At 40.6% G+C, this 26,455-nt stretch overlaps 2 protein-coding genes across 4 annotated transcripts in view; one reads left to right on the top strand and one right to left on the bottom strand.

Annotated features, from left to right (window-relative positions):
* Positions 1 to 324: 324 nt before the first annotated feature.
* Positions 325 to 13,828, top strand: crfb2 (cytokine receptor family member b2). 3 transcript variants are annotated; one of them, XM_054787468.1, is made up of 8 exons: positions 325 to 657; positions 908 to 1,026; positions 2,935 to 3,064; positions 3,323 to 3,498; positions 6,272 to 6,420; positions 7,316 to 7,466; positions 8,384 to 8,499; positions 11,049 to 13,828. In XM_054787468.1, exons 2-8 carry the CDS (start codon positions 978 to 980, stop codon positions 11,670 to 11,672), a joined length of 1,395 nt encoding a protein of 464 aa, XP_054643443.1. In that variant the 5' UTR covers positions 325 to 657; positions 908 to 977; the 3' UTR covers positions 11,673 to 13,828. The 3 variants fall into 3 exon arrangements, with proteins under 3 accessions (XP_054643443.1, XP_054643445.1, XP_054643444.1); XM_054787470.1 differs by lacking the exon at positions 325 to 657 and adding an exon at positions 671 to 821 and having other exon boundaries at positions 6,252 to 6,420; XM_054787469.1 differs by lacking the exon at positions 325 to 657 and adding an exon at positions 674 to 821.
* A 5,761-nt stretch (positions 13,829 to 19,589) lies between these two features.
* Positions 19,590 to 26,455, bottom strand: part of LOC129188025 (ribosomal RNA processing protein 1 homolog B-like) — a 15,536-nt gene continuing 8,670 nt past the window's right edge. The window contains exons 11-16 of the mRNA XM_054787981.1: positions 26,203 to 26,222; positions 25,989 to 26,099; positions 23,473 to 24,752; positions 23,202 to 23,366; positions 22,537 to 22,603; positions 19,590 to 20,630 (exon numbers count right to left, since the gene is read on the bottom strand). Coding sequence (XP_054643956.1) covers positions 20,410 to 20,630; positions 22,537 to 22,603; positions 23,202 to 23,366; positions 23,473 to 24,752; positions 25,989 to 26,099; positions 26,203 to 26,222 — 1,864 coding nt within the window. The 3' untranslated portion in view covers positions 19,590 to 20,409. The remainder of the gene's footprint in view (positions 20,631 to 22,536; positions 22,604 to 23,201; positions 23,367 to 23,472; positions 24,753 to 25,988; positions 26,100 to 26,202; positions 26,223 to 26,455) is intronic.

Genomic DNA, 26,455 nt, shown 5'->3' with positions numbered 1-26,455 from the left:
TAATTCATTTTAATAGGCAATACCGAGGATTCTCAATTTTTCTACCATAAGTTGTAACAAGTTTTTTTTTTTTAGTTATTTTAAGTTGTAACAAATTCTATACTGCAGTTTGAGTGCTTGTTAATTTTTCAAGTCAATTTTACATTACCACATCAATGTTGGTTTTTTTAAAATTTGGATAGGCACCGGTACAGCGACAAATTAATTGCCTCACTTTTTTAAATGTTGTAATAAAAGTATGAAACATGATTTTGTCTAGTACAGAAAAAAACGGTAAGCCACAAATCGGGTAGACACATTGTAGTTTGTCCCAGTGGCTGTGCCGTACCACGTAAGTACTGGGGCGAGACGCTTCACGAAATCATCTGACATCAACTTGTTTCCTTCAGGACTAAAGAATTTTGACATGTGCAAATATAACGTGTACGGTTAGTTATTGCTGTTTTACCTGTACACTTGATTTAATCAGCCGCCGCTGACTGTGTGAGATTGCGAAACGTTTTTTTTTTTATTTTTTTTTTACCTGTCTGTCGTTTGACATAGTCAGCGTCGACATGGACTTTTCTTGTATGGCTTTAAATGCAGAACTTGCACTCCAACTCCAAGTCATTGTGTGTGTTGGAACCTGACGGTGTGCTTTGTGGGTGAAACAAAGTAGTAAGTAGTAAAATATCTTCTAATTGAGGTACTGTCTCTAATACAGTATATTTTTTTAAGTTGAACACCATTTACTTGACTAAAGTTACGCTTGCGCGTGCTGTTGAATTCTGACAATGCACTGTACTCTTGTGGGACTGTGGTTTGCTAGATATTCATGTAAGGTAATGTGATGCACGTACTGTAAATGACACACTGTATATAATTACATGTATGTAAACTCATCAACAACTCTTGAAATTTGTCCTAGCTGACAGAAGAGTCCAGTAATGGTGTGAAAATCCTGGAGGACTGAAATCAGTGGAGGGAAAGTGGCTGACATGATCGCTGTCTTGATGTTGATCACGTCACTTCCCCAGATTGTCCCAGGTCTGTTTATTGTCATGTTATATTGTGTTTACATTCGCTAAGAAATAGAGTAGAGTAGAAGGACACAGGGTAGATGGACAGCCAATAACAAGGAGATACATGAGAAGGTGCAACGGCCACACACCCAGGAGCAGGAAGCACTAACCACAGGGGAGAAAGAGAAAGAGAAACGGGTTAGTAACATACTATGGATTGGGATGACACAACAGCACACCTAACAACACAGTCCTCATATTCGTATCAATAGCCTTGATATTATAAGCAGGGTGAGATAAAGAAGTAGGAAATATAGAGAAGGGGGAAATGTGCATGACTTTTTGCTCATTTTGTCTTTATTTTTGCTTGGTTTCGGGATGTATGGCCTTTTGCGAGACATGGAAACATGTCTTTCTCTTTTATGTGCGTTCGAAAGATATAAAAACAGATAAAAAGAGACAGCTCATTACTGCATGTATGAAACTTACTTATTCCGCCTATGAAGTCGTCTGATAAAGTCTCCAAAAAGTGCCAACAATGCTCCATTTACATGTAATGCAACATGCATATTAACCGAGCTAAAGCAACATTGTTGTTATTATCATATTAACATTGTTACGCTGATCGAACTACGTTGACACTTAGCCATACCACACCAGAGTTTCACCACAGATTCGCCCGCAGCGCGTCAGTGCCGTGCTCACAACGCCTCAGGCTGCTACCAAAAGGTAAGGCTGCATATTCAAGATGCCGCCAGTGCTGTTGTGTTTTTATTATTGAGTTTGTTGAGTAAACGCTAGGTGTAGGTGTTCGTTTCTGTGCTGCTATGTGAAATCAGTGCACCAAAAAAGGAAGTCCCCGTAATGAACAAATTACTGTAAGTATTACATGTTAGCATGAATGTACCTGTTACTACATGGTCACGGCATGTACACTAGGTCCCCAACTTATGAACACCCGACTAGCGAACATTCGCGGATACGAACACAAGCCGACTGGTCTATATTTTATTTTATTTTGCCTTGTAGTCACTCAATCAGTATTTATACTGCTACTGTACATGCTTGACCAGTAGAGGGCACTGTGACACTTCTAATGGGACCAACAGAGGCAGCGTTAGAGCTAATGGGACCAACAGAGGAAGAGTTAGACGCTGGGGAGATAAAGCTAAATGGAAAGCTAAATTGTACAACCCGGACAGAGCGTGTGATTAAAGTTTATGAAGAGTTAATAGGCCTGCTTAATTCTACACCACCAACAGAACACTACCTCTTTTAGAAGAGTCTAACGACAACGACGACTTGTCCTTTTTTTCAATAACTCCTCCTCCAACTCCACCATAACGGCGTATGCTCGACCACTCCTCTTCAAAGGTAAATAACATTTATCATTACGTATTATTATATCATTTTTATTATTGTTTTTTTCATTAATTATCCTCGCTTAATATTACTACTGCATCCAAACTCATATTTACATACATACACATATACTGTATATGTATACACGTACATGTAGTACCTATATCATTGGTAATATTACCTTTTCCCCTACTTAAGAACAATTCGACATAAGAACGGTCGTCTGGAACCAATTGTGTTCGTAAGTTGGGGACCTAGTGTATATAAAACCATAAAACATTGTTGGAGGTGTTTTAGTAGCGGTCTCTGTAGGCAGCATACTGTAGGTGGATCCTATTACGTGCAGTAAAACAGACAGCTCGAGCTGTCTCTTTTTGTCTGTTTTTATATAACTTATAATATATTCGAATACACAGAAAGGAGAAAGACGTGTTCATGTCTCACATACGGACTGGGGATGATGGGCAAAACTCCAAAAAAAAAGTGTGGTTTTCCTTTAAGCTTCCACTGCTTACCGCACTTAACAACATTGACGTGCATATAAATAATGTCCCTTGTGTCTGTTTTGCAGCTGTTAGTGAACTTCCCCAACCAGTCAACATTACCCTGACTTCCATTAATTTCATCCATTTGCTAACATGGGAGTCTGGACCTGCAACACCCGTGGATGTTTATTACCAAGTAATGATCATTACAGACACGTGAGTTTCAACATTGTCCTTATCAACTATGACATTCTGGATGATAATGGTGATTATTGCAGTAAAGTGTCATAAATGACACAAATCAAGGCAGTCTGTTCTCATAAGGATTTAGTAGAGGAGTTTGTATGAAAATTAATGTTCTTTTTTGGGTTACTTCAAAGTCTTTTATTTTCTGTTTTGAAAACACAACCCCACTTTACCTTGTCCCACAATATTCTATTTTTCTGCTTTCATTCGTGCTATTCTGTCTTGCAGGGGAACTACTTGGGTCCCAGTGGCTGCTTGTCAGCATGTGGAGTTCCCACTGGTTTGCAACATGACCGAAGCCTTCTCCGACCCAAGTCAGGTGTACATAACAAAAGTTATAGCCAAGCTGGGAGCTCAAGCCTCTCTGCCAAGCACTCACCCTGGATTCCAGCCCATCAAAGACAGTAGGTTACACCTTATTTCATTTAGAAGATGTTGACTACTGTAAAGGGCTAAATGACATTGTTGTACTGTACACTTGTGTAATGAATGAACACAGTAAGCTTCTTTTATTGTGATGCCACTGGATGCACTTCACAGATTAACAACGTGTGCAAAATAAGAATAAATACTGCAATATGCAATACAAGTTACACAAAATGTACCAAGTTTATTTTAAACATTTTGTCTCAACAAAATAGGAATTAAAAAAGTGATGGCCAATAGTCAACTATCAACAGCAATGATACAATTTGGAAAGATGCATTTCTATGTGTCACGAACATCCGTGTAAGAGCAAAATAAAGCATGAAACTCTTGACGAATACGATCAGTGAAATTATAAACTGGTTATAGCTGGGCGTTTTTTTTCTCCAGTCGTTATTTTGATACAAAGCGCTGCGTGTGATATTACAAGTATTGAAGGAAGACGCTTAAGGCCACCTCACTTCCTTGCAGTCATTGCAAATTGCATATTTACAATCCGAAGGCAAAACTTGCAAATAATTCCAGACCGTGGACATACTGAGCTAGAAAGCTCTGGTGCTCTGTGGAGCCTTCTTGACATGAAATACCAACCCTATAGTCACCTTTTATACTCGTATTACCCAATATAGTAGACATAATAAGAGTAAATAAGACATATAAAGCATAAATAAGACATAATATAGACTCATACGTTAGCATTGGGAGAGTTCCTTCTTATGAGCAATTATAACGTCATTCCGATAAATTTGATAACATTAAAAAAAAAGCTCAGATATCCGATTAAAAAAAAAAAAAAAAAAAAAAAAGAGCCAATGAGGCAAGATTACCCGCACTGTGCTTTAGGTGGGTTAGCATGAGCAAATCAAGCGCTCCTTTTCTGTGACGTGCCGCAAACGGCCTGTCGTAACTTCCCTTGAGCTCACTTGTAAACAAACATGGCGTGGATTGTGTGGGACTTCTCACTGCTTCAGAGTAAGATATATCTCCAAATGCTCTGCAGATATTCCATGATGAGGGAAAAAAACCATAGCGCTTCAACACATCCAACCTTATCAGCCACCTAAAACACCAGCATCGCCATGACGCCCGCGGGCTGGGGTTTGCTCCTATCACCGCAACCAGTGGGTCGCAAAGCCGTTTTCAATCGGTTGCGGGGGTCTTCGACCAAAAAAAATTGCATAATGATGTCGGTGAACGCACCTCGCGTCTATGCTATTCGCTGGCTACACCACCACGAGGTGTGTGCAATGTTCATGGGCGATTTGGTCAAGCTTGAGCAGGAGGGGAAGGACATTGAGTGTGGACTCAAAGCGCCGAACGTCTGACTCAGCTAGATAGCTAGTAGATACCTGCTGGAGAAGAGCGTGGCATAAAGCGGCGCAACGCTCACGTTGTGTTGCATGGGGAAATTCCGCCCACAATGAAGACTACCAGGTCCAGTATGATGGTACTGTTTAATGCCCATTTCGATCTGTTGACCCAGGCAAAGGGGTGCTCTACAGAAGAAATGGTCCATATATTATTGTTAAACTTACCGACTGAGTGTTGAATCAGAGCAACTGAACTCGCTTGATTTTGCACTTCTTGTTTCACTTCTCACCCAGGTCCATGTGCAAATGCTCTGATTCAACTCCCCAGATACGGTGGTGGGAAAAAGTGTTTGCCCCCTTCCTGATTTCTTATTTGTTTGCATGTTTGTCACACTTAAATGTTTCAGATCCTCAAACAAATTTAAATATTAGTCAGTGGCAACACAACTGAACACAAAATCTAGTTTTTAAATGAAACTTTTCATTACTAAGGGCAAAGAAAAAATCCAAACCTGCATGGCCCTGTGTGACACCCCCCCCAAACATAACACACCTGAGTTCAATTTCTCGAGCCACACCCAGGCCTGGTTACTGCCACGCCGAGGTACCTGTCTGACAAAGTGAAGCAGACTAAAAGATTTCGACACCTTTTCCGCTTAGCATCAGCTCTTCGGCACGCACACACGAGTTCTCCAGAAACTGCATTCCTTTGTGATGAGTCAAATCATTGTCCTCAGTTAACTGATGAGATAATATAATATACCAGCAAATGGCAAAAAAAAAAAAAAGGCGATTAATTGATACGGCAATAAAAATGTCTTATTTTATAAATCCCCCCTGCAAACTCTCCTGGTAGCTTGATGTTGATGTTCTCCAATGTCAATAAAAATAAAAGTGGCTGTTGTAATGATTAGATCAGATTCAGCTCCGGAACCCTCCCTTTCTCTTTCAATTTCCATTGTTCACTCGCGACACGATTCAGGTTTAAGCCCTAAATATGCCTCCCGCACTTATTAAACGCATTTCAACTACGAGTGAACGACAGTTCACGGTTGGAGAAGTTAGTGCTTCTGTAACCAAACAAGCACACAACTATGGTGCGTTGAACTTCATCAGTGCAGTGAAGCATCAAGACATAAACATGTAAAAGAATTGTGGCCTTTCTAACAGTGGTACATGTACAGTATATTTTGGATTTTGCTCTGTGACAGAACACTTGCTGTGTGCTTTGCCACTGCTTTCTGGTGACTTTCACAAGTGTTATTTTATTTTAGTATGTATTATTATTGTTTTGAATTTGTTTTAGTATTACAGAGTCATGGCTTGTGACTTGACCGACTATGATAAATCAACCTTTTGAGTCATTGAAAAATGTCACTGTGGACCTTTAAGATTTGTGTTTAAGTACCCTTGCTGTACAGTGTGTGTTTCTGTGATGTAGCTTACCTGGACCTGCCATTAATGGCTGTGACTCCTTGTGGCCAAAATCTGTGTGTGGACCTTCACCCGCAAATGCAGCATCTAAGAGATTTCTATGAATCTCTTTGTTACCAACTCAGGATCAAGAGTAGTGGTGCAGAAAGAGCCCAGGTAATTTTAAGGACAAACACACCGAGAGTGTAATGAAGATTACCAGGATGCACTGAATGTACAAAATAAGATACCGTAAAGCACCGTGTATAAACCGCACCCGTGTATTAACCGCACCCCCATTTTCAGGCTCACGGCGGGGGGAAAAAAATGTTTAGTTCAGAAATGCTTGCCAACTCTTTCATCTCAAATCAACATGCGTAAAGGTACTAAGCAATTTCAAAAAGAAGAATAAAGAAGAAATCTGAACTTCAGCATCTAGATCTTTAATATTATGGCTAAGCACAGATTAATAATAATAATAATAATAATAATAATAATAATAATAATAAATCAAAATAAAGAAATTTGCAATTTTCAGAGATGTTTTGATATCTTATCTTTCACTGCTTCTCTTTTTCTTTATTATTTTATTGCATTGCTTCAGTGTGAATTTGAATAAACTCCAACGTTGTATTGTATTTTACATTTGCAATGTTTTAATGGAAGCTTAGGTTAGCTTCAGTGTATGTAGAGATCGTTTCACTGTGTGAAAATACAGACAGCCGTCAGATAAGTTAGTTGCATACACTAGCATTTTCAGCAACTGTACAGCAGAGGGCGCTAAAGTCAAAGCAACTGTCTGACCCACAGACGGCTATTCTAAAATGGGCTTCTCGTCAATTTCTGCGTCTGGTCACAGACCTGTCATCGTGTATAAACCGCACCCCGATTTTTTGCTTCTTACCAGTGGAAAAAAAGTGCGGTTTATACACGGTGCTTTACGGTACTAGGAAAAACACTATAACGGGCAATAGCCAAACCATCTGAATGCTGACATTCAAGAGAGCTTGTATTTGTCTTTAATTGACATTATACTGTATCTGGTCTCTGTCGGTGGTTACCGTTCCTTCAGGAAACCACATCTCTGAAGAGAGTCATTCTGAAGAACCTCGCTCCCGGCAGGGGCTACTGCATATCCGTTCGGTTCTTTGACAGCGTAGTCCCCAGGGTGTCCAACTACAGCCAACCTCAATGTGCCTTTACCTCGAGCATCTATACATCAGGTAAAAGATACTTCCTTTGCTTTGGCACTCTTAATTTCAGTTACATTAAAAATTTAACTCGGTTTAAATTCAGAATATGGTTATCTCACTATTGGTCATCCAATCAAGGCAGGTTTTTTGTGGAACAGGTGTTTGATCATCTTCCTTATACATACACAGCAAAACACACATGCACAGCTGATGGGTCAATTCATCCATCCATCCAGTGGGGTATGCTGGAGCCTATCCCAGCTGACTTTGGGCAAGAGGCGGGGTACACCCTGGACTGGTCACATATAGACAATCATTCACACTCACATTCATACATTAGAGCCACCAAATTAACCTCACATGCATATTTTTGGAATGTGGGAGGAAACCGGAATACTCGGAGAAAACCCACACACGGGGAAGCATGCAAACTCCACACAAAGATGGAGATTCGAAACCCAGATCTTCCCGATCGCCTGACTGTGTGGCTGGGTCAATTCATGTTGTTTTAAAATTCAGACATAACCCTCCAAAATTACTACTGGTATCACACAGTCCAAAAAACGATGTCAGAAACAGGAGCTGCTATTATATAAAACTGAAAAATATTAGCTATCAGCAATTTTGCTCAATATAATTGTGCCTCAAAGTGCCACCAGCCTCACATTCAATACTGTGCTTGGAAACCATAGGTTTTATGCCATTCCCATCTGTTTCCCTTAACCTTCTAAAAGCATATGGGGGCTGCTGGGTCATGTTTGTGTTGCTATGGTAATTGCATGTCCACATAACTCGATGAATATCAGCTAAAAGCTAAAACTTTTAATACAAAAGTATAACATCCCTTGTGTTGTTAAAAATGTTAATAAGGATTTATAAAGGAATCAAGGACATGGTTATTATTGGAATACTGTGTAACATCTTCTCATCCTTTATTGTTTTCCTAGAATCACTCTTTGTAGTTGTGTTGTGCATCGTGGTGATTGCTGGTCTCATCATTGTGATCCTTCTGGTCAATACCGGATTCCTCTGTCTGAGAAGAAGGCCTATGCCACCAGCTCTGGTAAGTTAGCTCGCAGCTGGGAGTAGCTGCAACTCTGCACAAGTACTGTATAAAGCAAGTGAGCTGATGGAGTCACGGTGGTGATATTCACGTGTGTTTTGAAAATATTTCATTTCACACAGTCTGAACACAGCATAGCAACTGGCTGAATTTCATTTGGTGACTTGTGGTTTATTTTGAAACATAAACACACGCAAGACGTTTCAAAGTTGTTGCGACAACGGGGCCTGTGGGAAAGTTAAATAACACTTTTCAATCTGATGTTGCCTAAAGATTGATGATAACTAAAACATAGGAAAACCGAAGCTATTTTTCCCATAGGAAATCATGTAAATCCAATTAATCTGTTCCAGGCACCCAAAATATTAACAAAAAATATGTTTTTATAGTGAATAATTACAGTTGTTCATTCAGAAACCATGTTAAATAATTATATATAATGAAGTCATAATAATAATATTATATAATTATACGTAATTTTGACTTTTGTTCCTACCACTGTGTTTTGAGTCGAGTTTTAGTATAAGTCAGAACTTATAATTAACACATTCAGAACTTATACTTAACAACTCACCACACTTACAATGTACACAGAACACATGAAGGACATAAAATACAGTAATAAAAAGACGAAATATAATAATGAAATGAAACTGTAATTTAAAAAAAAGAGAAGAACTACTTAGTTCTGTCCCGGATGTTGTCTGGCAACCAAGGGAGGGAGAGACGGGCTTACTGGGTGGAGGAAGCCGCAATAATGACACTACTACTACTACTACTACAACTGCTAGTGGTCGGGTCTGTGGTACATGTCTGTAAACATGGAACCCACCAAAAGAAAGATATGACTCCTGTCTTTCATCAACAGTAGAACATTGGTAAGTTTCAGGGAAATATCAGTACCCAACTACAAAAGGGATAAAAACAGCATTTTGGGAAAAGATACATTTCAAGCATAACTTTCACTTTGACAGAAATATTTTTTGTTTTTGTGACAGCTCGAATATCAAAATAACTATACCAATATAAACAGCATACATCAAAATAACAACTTATTTACAAATGTAACACAATGAACTATTTACAATTTTAATATTTGGAACTGAACTATGTGTGTATGCGTGTGCATGCATTCAAATTTCCCTACAATGCGTAACCTTCTGCACGCCACGCTCTCTCACGTCCTCCTTCATTGTCGTGTTTGACTTTTCCGTTCACATGATCCCTGCTGAGCTCTTATCAAATGCACCCCTGCCACCTTGTGGCCGTTTTTATGGCTAAAAATTGCTCCGAAGTGAAACGCATGAGTGGAGGGTTGCGTCATCATCTCTTTTTGCCTCTCACGCAAAAAAACGTAAAAGACGTATAAATACGTTGTTGGGATGGGGCGTTTGGGTTTATAAAAATGTATAAATACTTGAATGACTTAAGGACGCCGTCTTTATCCTTGATAACGGTCACGACAGTTAAACGGCTTAGTCCAAGCATGCAGCCAATTTTGGTCACCATTGCTCCGCTTTCTGAACATTTGATGTCTAATTTCGCTTCCATGGTGATGGCTTTACTTTCTTTTGACGCACCACCATCAGAAGTGTCTGCAAAAGGGCAAGAGTTGATCTTAAAAGAACAGAACTGATGTTGTCCTTCCTATGTGTAGCGATGCACAACTACGTATTCTTCTGCATTCTTTTTCTTTTTGTATTAATCCCTTTTAATCATTTATGGGAGTGTGTTGTAACCATGAAATGTCGTAAAATGAGGGCCACCTGTATTGGTTACATTTACAGCATAGATTCTGATTCAGAATTATTCATACACAGTGATTATTCTTCTAGGTCATCATTTCGATGTGAAAGTTGTAAAATGTTGTAGCTGGTATGTTTATTTGAGTTGGGGAGATTCTAATTGCATCTCACCACAGTGGAAACCTGGCGGATATGGATTCATGTGTAGCGTTTTCAAGGTGTGAGACAGGCCTGCCCTGGGGGCCGCCAGAGCACTTCATGGGGAGGCATTAGTCAGTAGAATTACGTCCACCAGATGGCGGCAAAAGGCCAGTAGATGAGACAAGGATCCCAGCTCATTGTAAAAGCACGTGGAGAGGTCCAAACTGGCAACAAGAGTTTAAGGAAACCTTCACGTTTGATGAAATGAGATGTGCCTGTCTTTAAGAAGAAAGGAAATCATCTACTGTGGTACGTACGGAATATGAGTTCATTTATAAGAACAGCTATTTTCCCATGAATCATTTTCACTTTTCCTCCTGACCCTTGAGTGTCATCTGACCCTGGATACTAAGCTGTGCTCATTTGCTGAATCTTAGTATTAGGCTTTGTTCAAGAACGGCACTGGTGTTGCTTTTTACAGCGCTTTTGGGTCTAAACAAATTTAGGGTTCAGAATGTCTCTCTAAAAAGGGCAAAAAAAATTGTATATGAATGGCGTGTAAGGTTTTCTGCGAATGCACCTTCTGTGTGTTTCTCATAAAGTATCATTTGAACTGCAGTGTACTACTGAATGTCTCAATGATTTTCTTTATCTGTGTGTTAGACGTCCATCCCCCACACTGAAGAGGTCCTGGTGTTTGTGCCCCACAAAGCATCATTGTCTCCCCTTTTCATCCAAGCACCTCTGCACTCTCCAGATGAAGAGATGGACGGTTACAAAACGCATCAGTTCTCCAACCTTCTCTGTGCCTCCTTGCCGTTGCCTGCGTCTTTCTCTGAACCACTACCGAGCAGCTCTTCAAACTTATATTCCATGTCTTTCCGAGAAGAATTTTATTGTCCAAAGCCTCAAGTGTGGATTTGGAATGACGCATCTTCGAACGCAGCATCGAAACACTTGACGGCAAGCAGACCCTCGATTTCGGACTGTCTCTTGAAGTCAGACCACGGTCTACTTGCAGACGAAGAAAGGCTAGAGCCGATGGAGGAGGAGAATGGGGGCATTGGAGAGATGGACAACCAGAGTGTTAACCTCAACACATTAATTTTGGGCAGGCTTGCGGAGGAAGAGGAGGAAAAAAGCCTTTCTGAACAATCGGGTGTGGATTGCTTTGCCCAGCAAGAGCATGAAAACTTGCCGGTGACGCCCAGTGAGGATTCCTTTGAAACAATTGATGAAGACGAACACTTTGTATACATGACACGGCCATCTTCGTCTGACTTATAGGACACAGCTTTTTTGTTCCTTTTTTGACAGCTGCTGAGATCACTGTGGTGGTTGGTATTAAGAGTCCTGGTTGGCTTGTTTGACAACCATGAAGACGTAAAAATGTATTTTTCTAAAACGTAAATAGTTACGTGCATGCAGCGGAAGAATATGCAGTTGCGCGCGCCTTCACTGGGGAAGGGCGTTTTTCCCTTCATTCATCCTCTAAGCGTGAGGCAAACTCTTCTCATGTGGTGCGTCAAAGGAAAGAAAAGGAAAGTGAATATTAGAGATCATAAAATGTTGAAAAAGTGGAGAAATGCTGACCAACATTGGCTCGGTGCCGGGTCAAACGCAAACGACTATCATGAAAGATAAAGATGGTTTCCATAAAAGGATGTGAAAGGGTCTACTCCTATGAAATGGACAGTGATAACAAAGCAGTGTAGTGGTCTCAATAATGAGACCACTGTCTCTCCCTGTCTTGCAACGCCCCTTCCACTGTGCTAGACAACCACAAGGATAAAAGTAAGGAGTTTTCTTATTACGTTTTTATTACCGTTTCATTTCATCTTTTTAGTACTGCACTTTATATGTCCTTTGTATGTTATTTGTACAGTGAACGTGTTGATTTAGCAATAATTTAGGTATCATTTCTGATTTACACTAAAACTCAACGTACATTGCCATCCTAGGAACGGAACTCGTGTACGTTGTCCTGTAATTTCACTCACTTTGTAGCTCAGCATTAATTATTCATGACAGAATCGTTTACGTCGACGTAACTGAAATCAAAATTAGCCATTGCTTGCACATTTACTTGTGACTTTGGCCGGAGACATCCAGAGAACAGGTGATAATAAAATATGTTTTAATCTGTTTTTGTTGACATGTTTTTTCTTATAACAGGAGCAGACATTTAGGTACCCGCATGACTTAAACAGCAGGCTGCATTGCTGCATTCAAACAGATCCTTAAAGTCTAAAAGCGCAAACTTTGGGCAACAACCGATGGTCAGCTGTTGATGTGTGTCATTCTAACACGAAATCATTTCCAAATAAAAGTCCTGTTGTCATCAGCTCAACACAAACCCTAGTTGTACCCGATCCTTCACACTTCTCACAGCAATAATCTAACATACTGTACGGCATTTGGCATTTTTCCCAACGCTTCATGGGGAAAAGACAATTTGCACACTTCCGTACGTACACACAGGACCGGATATACTGAAATCCCAAATAACGAGCGTTAAATTGCGTGAGCAAGCAAAAAAATTGCATGTATCATTAGTGGCCGTGTTGCGTGATGATCTATGATTGCTTGCGTAAAATTAGTTCATTATTGATAAGACAATGCTTTTAATATAATGTATTTTCACCTCTAACACAAAGCTAATATGTGGATGTTTTCTTCAGATAGCTGGGGGTACATTTAGCCACTCCAGGGGGTACTTGAGATTTAAAAATACAGTACAACGTAGGAAATAAGTATTTGATCCCCTGCTGATTGTGTAAGTTACAAAGATCTGAACGGTACATAACTGTTTTGGTTTGATTATTTTAAGTGAGAAAGACAGAAGATAGAAAAAAAAAAGACCGGAAAACATTAAATAAAGCTCATAAATTATTTTGTATTTTCATTTAAAACACATTTTTACTATAATCCCAGAAGAGGGTTTTTTTAATGTGCACAAAGTTTGTTTTGTTTTTTTTCCGCAAGTTTATTACTTTTTGTTTAGAATTGAATTTCTACGTCTTTTTTTGTTTTGCAAACGTTCCAAACTTGACCACAACAGATGTTGGCGATCAGATAGCGGTTTACAGCGCTGTGTTTGACACATTTCCTTTCAAACTAACATCATTTTGTGCGGGCGGGGGTACATACAGTATATTGACATACATTGGATTGGTTTCAGCATCTTTGATGTCTGGCCAATGCCTGTCTCATCAAAACAAGCAAATATGGCTTTTCTTAACGTACTTATAGGAATTAAAGTAATTCAACTATTCCAGTTGCATTACTATTTTTATTTGTGACATTATTTCAAGTGAATGAAAAACTACTGTATATGTTATTGAATATTGTTTAATGACAATTGCTAACACACCCATTCCACACAATACATTTTAGATTGACTTTTTAGGAATAAATGTCCTGGAACAAACCACCGCTGGCAACTGAGTCACATTTACGTATGACCTTACAATTGAATGAACTTTGTTCAGTCACGTTTTCTTCCTCATCGTAACGATTTTCTCCACATCCATTACCAGAAAGTGAGTCTTTACAATATGTTCTGCCGCTGGCTACACTTGCTCTTCCACTTTATTTGACTCCAAGTCCTCGGTCGGAACCACCTGCATGGGCGTGCAGCAGCCAGCACAGACGTACTTTAGAAAGCAGAGATACGCGCTGCCGGACACAACCACCGTCAGGATGATGATGATGGTAGCCCCGAACGCCGGTGAAACGGCATCCTCCAAGATGGACCTGAGGCCCCCCGTGCTGATTTTGTCAAATCCCCCGACTGCTGGGCGCTTGTCAGGCTCACTGATAGTTTTGCCTGGAGGCACAGGGGGAGATTCAGTTTTACCTCAAAGGGCTACGGATAATAATGGATATTTCCATCATCACGTGCATTTTTGGATCATATACAGTACATCCTCAAGAGACACTTAAAGCTAAACCTAGACATACAACTACCTACAAGCACGGTGCCAACACAAAAATGACAACAAAACATGCAACAGGTAGGGAAACACACACAGGCCAACTACTGCTACTATGGGGATAAATAAACAACAACTACCTTAACTCCAAACTCTTGTTTCACAAAACAATTAGAGTCGTGCCTCGCTACATTGCGTTTTTTTTAGATTAATTAATTGATAAATGATTGCCGTTTCGTGGTTGACTACGGCCTATTATTAGTCCAAAAATGCATATTTAACCAAATGTTACATTTTCTTGGCCTAAATTAAGCATTTTCAAGCATAAAAATGTTCAAAATGAACTAAAATACAAATACTGTTTAATGCAGAGGTGTCCAAACCATTTCCACTGAAGGCTGCATACTGAAAAATCAAAAGATGCGGGGGCCGCTTTTATATATTTTTTAAAAACCAACCCAAACAAAATAGTTAATATAATGTATATATATATACTGCTCAAAAAAATTAAAGGAACACTTTGAAAACACATCAGATCCAAACTGGGGGAAAAATGATCTTGAATATCTTTCCTGATAATAAGTGGGTGATGTATTAGTAACAAAATGATGCCACATCATTTGATAGAAATGAAAATGATCACCCTATAGAGGGGGGAAATCAAAGACACCCCAAAAATGAAAGTGAAAAAATGATGCAGAAATGGACCAGTGGTCCATTTTGCTAAAATGTCATTGTTGCAACTCAAAATGATTCTCAGTAGTTTGTGTGGCCCCCACGTGCTTGTACGCATGCCTGACAACGTCGGGGCATGCTCCTAATGACACTACGGATGGTGTCCTGGGGGATCTCCTTCCAGATCTGGACCAGGGCATCACTGCGGTACCTGGACGCATGGAGGAGATTCCAGGAGAGCTGGACAGGGCCGTAGAAGGTTCTTCAACCCTCAGCAGGATCGGTATCGGCTCCTTTGTGCACGGAGGAACAGGATGAGCACTGCCAGAGCCCTACAAAATGACCTCCAGCAGGCCACTGGTGTGAATGTTTCTGACCAAACAATCAGAAACAGGCTCCATGAGGGTGGCCTGAGGGCCCGACGTCCTGTAGTGGGCCCTGTGCTCACTGCCCAGCACCGTAGAGCTCGATTGGCATTTGCCATAAACCACCAGAATTGGCAACTACACCACTGGTGCCCTGTGCTCTTCCCTGATGAGAGCAAGTTCAACCTGAGCACATGCGACAGACGTGAAAGGGTCTGGAGATGCCGTGGAGAACGTTATGCTGCCTGCAACATCATTCAGCATGACCGCTTTGGTGGTGGGTCAGTGATGGTCTGGGGAGGCATATCCCTGGAAGGACGCACAAACCTCTACAGGTTAGATAATGGCAACCTGACTGCTATTAGGTATCTGGATGAAATCATTGGACCCATTGTCAGAACCTACGCTGGTGCAGTGGGACCTGGGTTCCTCCTGGTTCACAACAATGCCCGACCTCATGTGGCTAGTGTATGCAGGTAGTTCCTGGAGGATGAAGGAATTGATACCATTGACTGGCCCCCACGTTCACCTGACCTAAACCCAATAGAACACCTCTGGGACATTATGTTTGGGTCCATCCGGCGCCGCCAGGTTGCTCCTCAGACTGTCCAGGAGCTCATGGATGCCCTGGTCCAGATCTGGGAGGAGATCCCCCAGGACACCATCCGTAGTCTCATTAGGAGCATGCCCCGACGGTGTCAGGCATGCGTACAAGCACGTGGGGGCCACACAAACTACTGAGAATCATTTTGAGTTGCTACAATGACATTTTGGCAAAATGGACCAGTCTGCTGCATCATTTTTTCACTTTCATTTTGGGGTGTCTTTGATTTCCCCCCTCTATAGGGTGATCATTTTCATTTCTATCAAATTATGTGGCATCATTTTGTTACTAATACATCACCCAATTATTGTTAGGAAAGATATTCAAGATCATTTTTCCCCCAGTTTAGATCTGATGTGTTTTCGAAGTGTTCCTTTAATTTTTTTGAGCAGTATATATTTACACATATAAAATATATTTATTCATTTTATCAGTGATGATATTATTATTTTGAACTGTTTCTCCTTTTTGACTGTTTTTTTTAAATTTGACAAATATATCAACATTCTACGATTTTTTCTCATACTAATATGACTTGTTCTCTTCATATTTTGACTTTATTATCATAACATTATAGCATTTACCCAACCTAATTTTCCTCAAATTTCAACTTAATTCTTTGTTTGGTTTGTTTCTTATGTTACAACTTTATTTCCTATAATATTTGAACGTTATGCAGTTTTTTTCTGTTAATATAATGACTTCACTACCTTAAAGTTTTGTCTTTATTCTTGTAAAATTACTGCTTTTTTCCCGTTTTTGCTGTTGCTTTTTAAATGTTGTTTAATCGTATTTTTAGAACGTGCCGAGGGCTAGTAAAAAAGCAGTCGCGGGCCGCACTTTGCACACCCCTGGTTTAAGGCAACACAAGGCGTTGATGACCTGTACTACACTGGCCACCAGGTGTCACTAGTAACCAGACTTGATCCCCAATGATGAGCTGAATGGGCTGAACAAGTGCCTGAAACAGGCAAAGGAGGACTACAGGAAGGAGGTGAAGAGCAAGCTGTATATGCTAATGCTAATACTTACAGTACGCAGCCTGAAATGCCACATAGAGCACGAGAAGAGACGGTAAAGGGAAGAAACGTTCCTCTAACATTTTACGCAGGCGTGGTCTGGCGTAGAGATTGTAAACAGCATTGCACAGAAACCTGCAAGAGAATACAGTGGAACTGCTTTCAGTCGCTGGAACGACAACCCATCCGTGTGTTCCGTACCCTGTTGTTATTATTAAAAAGCCCACGTCGACATACACGGTCGACTGCTTTTGTTAACATAAAATTTGAGCCCCAAAGGGGTCATTTGTGTGAAAAATGGGTCAGTTTACGTCAACATGTGTTGTAGTATCGCATATTTAAAACCACTCCAGTTGACCAAAGTGCTGGACAGAAATAAATTCAAATTAAAAAGAGTAAAAATAACATTTAAATAAATACTCGAGTACTCATTCCAACGGTGACCGAAAAACCTGTCAAGAGCCTGGGCAAAATCTTGGACAGCTCCCTGAAGGATGCAGCAGCTGTGCTGCAGACGATAGGGGGGATCCGTGGTGCGCTACTTGGACACAAGCCGGGGTCTGATCAATCCCGGTTGGGTCGCCCGGGCGAGGGTGTCTGATGATTAAAGACCCGAAACACCCTATGACCCCGGGTTTATCACTGATGACGTGTCCAAGTATCACCGTGAGGTGTATTTAAATCTGAGTACAGTGTTCCCTCGTTTATCGCGGGGGATAGGTTCCCACAGTAGCCCGCAATAAGTGAAATCCGCGAAGTAGCCAACTTCATTTTTTTGTACAATTATTAAATGTTTTAAGGCTGTCAAACCCCTCACCATAAGCTTTATACACTTTTCTCAGACAGGCTATAACATTTTCTCGCATTTCTCTCTTGCTTGAACACTCTCAAAAAAGTTCAAACCTTTGTTTGAAATTTAATGATCAACCTATGGACACAAGAAATTATGTCACTCACGTGTATTTCACTCATGTGACCGTAGCTTTTCGTCCTGGCACCGTTCCGCTACCGTAACGTTTTTGTATCCATGTTAAAACACATTGTTGGAGTCCTCCTTCGAACAGAAGATTCATTTACAAGCTAGCAAGTAAGCAACAGGAGACACGGCGGGGCGGTACAAAGGTGATTGACTGACAATGGTCTACAGCCAATCAGGACGCAGAAAACAATGGGCGGTGCAGGACAGATGAGAGAGCGAAGAGAGAGACAAACACTCAACTTCCCATAATGCAGTTCTTCTTAAAGGGCCAGAGTCGGCCTGTAACAGCATTCGTACATTGTAATAAAAAAGAAGCACTAAAAAAGTTCCACAAAACAGCGAATCCTAGAAAGGTGAACCGCGATAGAGCGAGGGAACACTGTACACTGAATAAGATGGGTTTTCTGGAAAAAAAGAATAAAATGACATATTTTTGCAGAGAAAAAACACACAAAAAAGTTTTTATCCCGTAAATTTTTTTGTGATATTTGTAAGAGGGTAACCATTAAAAATCAGCAGGCAATGAAATAACTATGAACAATTAAACTAATAAATATAATAGATGGCAGTTAATGCCTTCTCATTTAATAAGATAATAAAATAATAAACATAAAAGTAAAAATAACAAAAATTAAATATTATTCATCACTAAAAACATGACGTGTTCAGAAGAAGTGTGTGTCTTTGAGTGTGTAATGATATCACACACTGACGTTCAGCGTTCTTCTCCCCTGGAAACATCATTTGCTTGTTTGCATGGATGCAAACAATATTAGCTCATATCAATATAGCTCATGTTTGACTTCTTTACTCAATTATTGCATATCCATTAACATATTACTTTATTCTTTATCTGTTTCTTTCTTATACTGTTATTTATCCTATGCCGTGAATACCGTGTATATATATTTTTTCTCCATTTTAATATTTACACATCTGCACGCGTGCAGATATGTAAACAGCGAGAAGGATCCTTCCTGCAAATCTCATTGTACATGTGTATAGTCACAATAGGAGGCATTCTATTCTATTATATAATTGAATTCACATATATTTTATAGACTTTTCGTGCTGTTCATACGAACACGTTTTAAGTTACATTTTTCCCGGGTAGTGTGTGTACACACGCACATTACTAGCCAACAAGCGGGAACGACACATCGTCGAACCGTCGACTTACTCACGAACGGTTAGCTTTTTGAGTAAAACTATACAGCACTTACCTTGGCTTTGCCTCCTCATCTAGTCTGTACTACGTTAATATCGCAAGCACAATCAGAGATCGTCGATTGTGTGATGTGTCCCGCCCTGGTTCCACAAACAAAACGCGTCAAGATGAAAAATAAAGCGCCGCTTTCAAAAATGCGTGGAATATAAAAGGGTCTTGTCTACAGCACCTCCTCCCTTCCCCATCATTCGGTGAAATGGAGCAAGTGTACCCGGTAAAATGTGCCTGTCAACCTTGAACCACGGCATCAGTAGCACCAATCTGTACGCCTCGTATGAGACGTCTCACTGTTATCAACACTGTTCATGTTGCTACTCTAGCAAGCAACGCTAAAATAACCCAAAACAATGCAGATCCATTTCAAAGAAAATAATGGGATATACCACAGACGCATTTAAAACAATTGCAACAGTGATTTATTGCGGGGATTATTACAGTAAGAACAGTTGAATTGTAATATGTGGCAACCTATTAAGGCATTAGAATTGTTACATCGATTTTAAATTAGCTTTAATGGCAAAAAATAAGCTTTTATAAATGACCTAGCATACCTGACACGCTGCCATTTTGGGGAAGCCATATTCTGGGTTGGCCACATGACAACCACTCCAAAATGCGTCCGATATGTCAATCAGTGTCAAAACCTTCTCCGTCTAGGGCCACGCACAGAAATATAAACGATGCAGGAGGGGCCACGTTGATCATTTTGTACTATAAAGACGCTATAACCAATCCACTGTAGATCAACACTAAACTTTTTGAACAAAACATCCACATCTTAGCTTCGTGTATGGGTGACGAAAAGCAAATTAGTGTAATATCTCAACGATTACCTGTATTTTTACAATATGCTGAGGGCCAATACACGTCGGACAATAATGAAATACGTCACCAAGGGACTTCATGAGTGCAAGTCAAGCAAAAAGCTGCATAGGACACATACTAGCACATTTGAAGTATTGCCATGTTCTTATGGCTTAAAATTGTCCTTTAGTAAAGTTTGGCTCCTGTCTGAATTCTTTTGCACAGTACAGACAAAATAAACCCTTTTATTTTGTTGACATGTCAACATAAAAAGCCTGACGTTCAATGTCAGACATGCCAAAAGTCAGCACACACTCATTTTTACATGACCAATCTTTACCATCAGAGGTTTTGTCGCAACAGTTTCAAGTTTCCAAGTTTCCGTGTGTATCCACAGTATAAGAAATGTAGGGTTTCAAAAAAAGTCTGCTGCCGAGGGCCGTCTTTTTTTAGGTGTGCTATTTGGAGTACTGAGACCCCTCTTCCGGTTGGCAATGGGGGTCTTCTTGATGCTGGTGGAGAGTGGCTTGGGAGAAGACTTTAAGACCCCAGACTTAGGTTTCTGTTCTGGGTCAAAGGGCACTTTCGATGACCCCTCTGGGCTCAGTAACAGGCTGCGATCAGTCTTCCTGAACTCTGTAACATAAAAAGAGGTAAGCAGACCGTTCCAAGTCAGGCTGCAAAAGTTTAAAATCTCTGATTTCAAATTGATGTCATTTGCAAAATTGGCCACGACACACGCGCAACTGTAGTGGATGCTGTTTGAGGGGGGAATAATGTGAAAGAGACAAAAAGAAAGTTAAAAAAAACATGAAAAATGAAACAAATATGTTTACAAGATTAGAACAACATATTAGAACTTCTGTCACTTCACTTGAGTAAGGGGCCCACAGTAGCACCCGCTGCTCGTTGAGAAGAGCGATATGAGTTTTCATGTCAGTCTCTCCAAAAGTCACACAAGCTTAATTCCTCTATTTCAGAGAAGAAGCTCATGCAAAAAAGAAAGATAAATCTAGATTATTCCGCAGCTGCAGAAAGGGAATGTGCAAAGAGCAGGAAGGAGGCAATAAACTAGGAAAACAAAGGCATGGCCAGTGTGGGAGAGGGCATTGCTGACTGAAAGTTATCACTTTGGGCAGTATGATCACTTATTAACAGAAATTCACAAGGACGATCAAGAGGCTACAGAAATTACTTGGGAATTCCCCTCGACTCGCTCCGAAAGGTGGTGGAAAAGTCAACCCATTCATGTGAATGAAACACGCTTTGATACACACCGCCCACTTTGTTTTAGGCATAGGTTGCGGTGCGTATATGTGAGCCACAAAATGGACAAAATGCGTGCAAGTGTAAATGAGGTTTAAGACACCCCTAGGGCAAGTCATCAAGCAAACCTGACTCAAACCTGATACCAAAAACACTACAATATACAGTACGTCAACACCGTTCAACAGTGGGAGGCCGCCTCCTCCAGGGGGTGCCAGAGCACCTCAGTGGATGCCAATGAATCACTTTACTCAAGCCAGGCAATATTCAAGCTGAGGGAAAAAGCAATACTGTACTTGTGGTCAGTGAGTGCGGTGCTCAAGCAGGAGGCTTCCATTGTCTTTAACCGGAAGTGACACGAGCCCTTTATTCCTAAATTCTATCATAATGAAATTTGCCATACGGGTACATTTACAAACAGCTAAAATCACATACAATGAAAACAAACTGAAGAAGAGCAGTACGACCTCAGAGAAAAATAAAAAAAACGGTATATCCGCACAACAAATAATATCAATATATGAAGTAAAATTATGGCTCGAAGACCACGGGCAAGGAAGTGTGCGCTGTGTTTGGTGCACATGTAGCAGACGTTGTGTCGCAATGATGATGTCGGATTTGCGTATTGTTTTTGGGGCCGATTACAGCCGAAAATAACCAGTAGGGTCAATAAATTCTCCAGCGTCTCCGTCTCTGTTGGGACGCTACAGTATGAGCACACAGCATGCACGCCACCATTTTGAGCTGCGCGGCAACTTCCTCCTTTCACTTTCGTATATCCCTCGAAGTAAAGATAAGACTTACCAAGGCCCGTCGTTCTGAGGGTTTTACGAACTAAGGAATCACCAACTAATGCACTTTGAAAGGGAAGTGCTTTGGTGAAATGAAAACTCCCTCCTGAATGTGGATCAACTGTCTTTGTTTTTGTTTTTTTTGTACAGTATGTTATTGCGAGCCGTCCACCTTGATGGAGCTAGTTCGCTGCCAGATATTCTTGGAGCAACAATTCGAGCCATGATTTGAAATGTGGGATTTTGAGTCACAGTTTACTTTGTTCATCAAATTACTCATGCAAGTAAATTAAAATGGATTAATTGCATTCATTTTGGCAGCCTTGATATTAATGTTAATTTTCTGATATTTGTTGTAATCAAAACAACAAGGGTTGTAAACAGAACCCCTACATCCACAAAACGAACCAAATTAATGTATTAATTCAAGGTGTGTGTGTGCAGTTAAAGATTGTTGAATGTGGTTCGTTTGACCAGTTTCTTACCAGCTGTTTTATTATTCTTTAGATGGAAGGTCACCTTCTTGGAATCCATTGTGGGAGTTTGACTTATCTATGGAAACAACAAAGCAAAAAAACAGGATCAATGGCTGGTTGGGGGGGGGAATAATGAATTTTACAGCATATGTAAGCAAACACTAGCGATAGCAATTATTTGAGCGTGATCAATTTCAGGTCGATAATGCTGATCAGCTGTGAGCATATTTATGCGATCAAACATGGCTTAATTTGACCTTCTCTTAAATGTTGAATGCACATGTCCAACTGTTCAATGTTTCAGTACTTTTTTTTTTAACTTGCTGTCCTCTAACAAGGAGCTGAGCAATTGTTGCAGATATCCTCAGCTACGGTTTCTACCCATGCATCCTGGTATTGTATTCTGGTTAAAATAGGCTGCAAAAATTCCATCCAGTTATACTTTGACAAGTGGAATGGCTAAGTGTTAGTGTTAGCCAAGCTAAGTTTGTGGCATTAGTGTTTGTTTTTATGAAATTACTCAAACTGTTCACTTGCTTTCAACATTTTGATTTGAATAAGTCTTCTAATTTCCGAAATGCAGTTACGTTTAGCTTTTTACTTATGATAGACTCAACAACCCAACAGCCCCCCCAGTACCGAGGTCCGGTGGTTTTAAAAGGTTAAAGATATACCTTAGTGCCAAGTTGTGTGTTTTTTGGGCTTCGTTTGGCCCTGTAGAAGAGTGGTGTTGGAACTTTGCCTTTTGCCTGAAATGTGACAAAGTCACATGATGATGTCTTCACCTTCGACTTTGGTGTCTTATTTGCAACCACAGGTGTACATAAGCCATCAAGTCCCTAAAGTGGAGAAATGTTTTCAGATATACAGTACATGGGCAGGTGATCTGACAAATATCACAAATCAATCATGTCAGTCATGGAATATTTGGCCTTTAATACTCACGCTTATCTTCTGGACACCAGCTGCTCTGTTTGCAATGCTGTTGACTGGTGTGGCAGTCTCAAGCTCATCAGCTTCAAACTCAAACACCACCGGTATTTTCCTTTTCTTCTTCTTGCTTTGCTTCTCAGAGGATGAGGATGCCTCATCACCCACTATGGGCTCATCATCTGCGCTGCACTTCAAAAGGAACTGGGTTTCATCTTGGACGTCTTTCACCTGGGCTGACGGGAGCTCATTTTTCTTCTTCATAGAAGTTCCCATGTGACGGTCAGAGGACAACTGCGACACTGTGACTTCCTTTTCCACTTGAACTGCAGCTTTCAATTTATTTCGGGTCCTTCGCCTTTTCTTCTTTGTAGATGCACTTGCATTGGCAGGACTTTGACTCGTGGAAAGTAAAAGTTCGGGTGTCTTTTCCTCAGTTGTGTGACCCGTATTCTCCATGATTGGTTCTTGCTTGTTTGTCTTTGCCTTGTTTTTATGACATACTGCTGTGGGTTGTTGGGACACATCCTCACTCAATATTGTGAGCTCTGTCTTTGTAGCAGATTCATAACTTGGGGCTTTATCGGCGTTAAGTTCCTCTCTCTTTTGTTTGTTAGTCGAGGGGGTAGCATCATTCTTCATGACTGTGCCTTCATCTGTGGCATTATCACGTGGTATTGATAGAAACTGCATTTTGCTTAGCTGTGAGTCACCCTCTAACTCTTTGACTTTCAGGCCCCTCTTTTTCCTCTTGGCAGGCTTTTTAGCCTGGGGTTCACTTTCATTGTTTTCTGACATTCCACAGTTTACTAGACCTTCCACCGTGTCACTTTGTGATTTCAATTTTGTGTCCGTCTTGCTTGAAGACACCAGGCTGGCTTTTAAGGAGCTCTCTTGCCCTGCGGTTCCTGTACCAACTTCCTGAGTAGTGCAAGTCGGATGCTCCCCTCGCTCTTCCAGTTTAAGCTCCGATACGGTCCTCTTTTTCTTCTTCTTCTTCTTCTTCTTCTTCAGCTGATTCTTGTTTGTTATGCAACAATTTGGTTTGTCCAATGCAGAAACAGATGGCTGCATCGTTGCCTCGTCTGCAGACTCGCTGAAGTCAATCTTACTTTGAGTTGGATCTTCAGTGTGCTCCACTTTGGAGGTCCTTGCATTTAGATCCCCGCTTGCACATCCATCACGACATGATTTCTTTTTCTTCCTCTTTTGCTTTTTGATCATAACAGGCTCTATCGGTTCCATGCCATCTTTACTTGAGTCCTCCATTTGCTTAGGTTTAGATTTTTTTTTCCCTGAAGAAGAATAGAAAATGTTTCTCTTATTACATTGATGAATCCATTAGTTAATGGGTTTAATTCACGGACGTTTGGTCGATTCTTTTTCCCTCCAAAAATAAATCTTTTTTCCAAAGAAAACACGTCTTCACTCCTCTAAGGATTTATGGCTGATTCTCACCGATTGAGGCGGTTGCTACCGATGCAGCCGTATCTCTCGCTTGTCAAACTGGATATCCGGTGGTAGCGGTTTATCATTCACAACCCTAAGTGGTAGCCTGACGACCGGGCTAAAGGCTAGACTGTGACTCCGATTTAACTTTCAGTATCATTCATTAGTGGCGTGTACCCCTACATTTTATAATATGTTTTAAAAGGTGTTTAATAGGTGTGTGGGGCATATTTAGGGCTTAAACCTGGATTGTGCTTTCATGCATTTAAGCTGTTAGCTTTAGAACAATGACGACGGTACATGCTGTTAAGAAAGAAAATCGCTATTGGGATAAAACTGTCCCCGTATCGCTTGCAATGGCGGAGCCAGAAATTTTACATTGGGGTGGCCACAGCCACCCCCGTAGCTCCACCCCTGCTTTTGGACCATCTTGAAGAGCAATTAATAGCTGAGCAGTGTGCCGAGGACATGTTTTCAATGCATAGTTTCTGGATTCTGCCCACCATCATGGCAGGGCATAATACAGAAGTGGATGCCGATCGGCATGTTGCTTGTTGTTCAGTGGAGAGTAAAGTGTTTATACCACTAATTCTCCACTTCTATCTCGTTCTGAATCATATCTCCACATTTGGTGACCCTCGACATGAGTAATCTGTTAACCAACAACAGCTCGGCCGTACTGGTGCTGCTCAATACTAATGAGGCAGCTAACGCTGATGCTATCTATGCCTGACTTTTGGCAACACGGCACCAGCCTGCAGTTGCAACACATCGAAGCCCAGTTCCGACTGCAAGGTACAACACGGGACGTGAAAAAGTATTTCCACATAGTACCCACCACCACTTTCTCTCATACCGCAGGAAGGGTATGACAAATAACTTTAGTGGTTTTGAAACTGTGACTTTCTCATACCGTGGTATACCTTGAAACTGGTAACCAGCCCATGCCTACTTGCCACCATCATCACATGCTTGCTCACGTGGGTTTGCCTTAATATACGAAAAGCGTGGTAGCTTTGCACGTCCTCCCCAAGCCTGCACATTGTTCATGTGATAATGCGCCTTTACCTTACGATTCTTACCTGATTCCCCTTTGATACTTCTACCTTTCTTCATCTTCTTTCTGCTGCCAAACATGTCATCATCCTCATCTGTGGAGACTTCCTCTGGATACTCATCCTGGGGAAAGATGCCTGACAGCAAAATGAAGGCAGAGAAAGTGAGAAAACGCACATAAGGAGGAAAATAAAGAAATAAATTATGTTCAGATACCAAGCAAATAAAAAAAATAAATACCTTCACTGAGATCCCGCAGCCTGCGATTAAAGAGATAAAACAAATATATATATATGTTGAACAAGAAGTTGTTTATCTAAATTTGTACAACGCAAAGCATTGTGGTCACTGTGTTTTTTATTTTGTTAATGATGTCTGGAGGATTTAGGTGCTTCCATTTATTAAGAGTCTACCGTAGTTTCAGTCAAATGTATCCAATAATTCTATTGTTTCACATGTCTTAATACTTGAAATAGCGTGGGCTCATTCTGAT

This window comes from Dunckerocampus dactyliophorus, chromosome 9 (genome assembly GCF_027744805.1).
Source record: "Dunckerocampus dactyliophorus isolate RoL2022-P2 chromosome 9, RoL_Ddac_1.1, whole genome shotgun sequence".
Lineage (NCBI taxonomy): Eukaryota > Metazoa > Chordata > Actinopteri > Syngnathiformes > Syngnathidae > Dunckerocampus > Dunckerocampus dactyliophorus.
The sequence above is the reverse complement of the archived record's forward strand: the minus strand, read 5'-3'. Positions and strand labels throughout refer to the sequence as shown.

What these genes read in the sequence shown, in the direction of transcription:
- crfb2 (XM_054787468.1), top strand. Translation starts at nt 978, where the DNA reads ATGATCGCTGTCTTGATGTTGATCACGTCACTTCCCCAGATTGTCCCA. An exon ending in ACTTCCCCAGATTGTCCCAG is followed by an intron (nt 1,027 to 2,934) that starts GTCTGTTTATTG and finishes TCTGTTTTGCAG; the next exon opens with CTGTTAGTGAACTTCCCCAA. An exon ending in GTGGTGCAGAAAGAGCCCAG is followed by an intron (nt 6,421 to 7,315) that starts GTAATTTTAAGG and finishes CCGTTCCTTCAG; the next exon opens with GAAACCACATCTCTGAAGAG.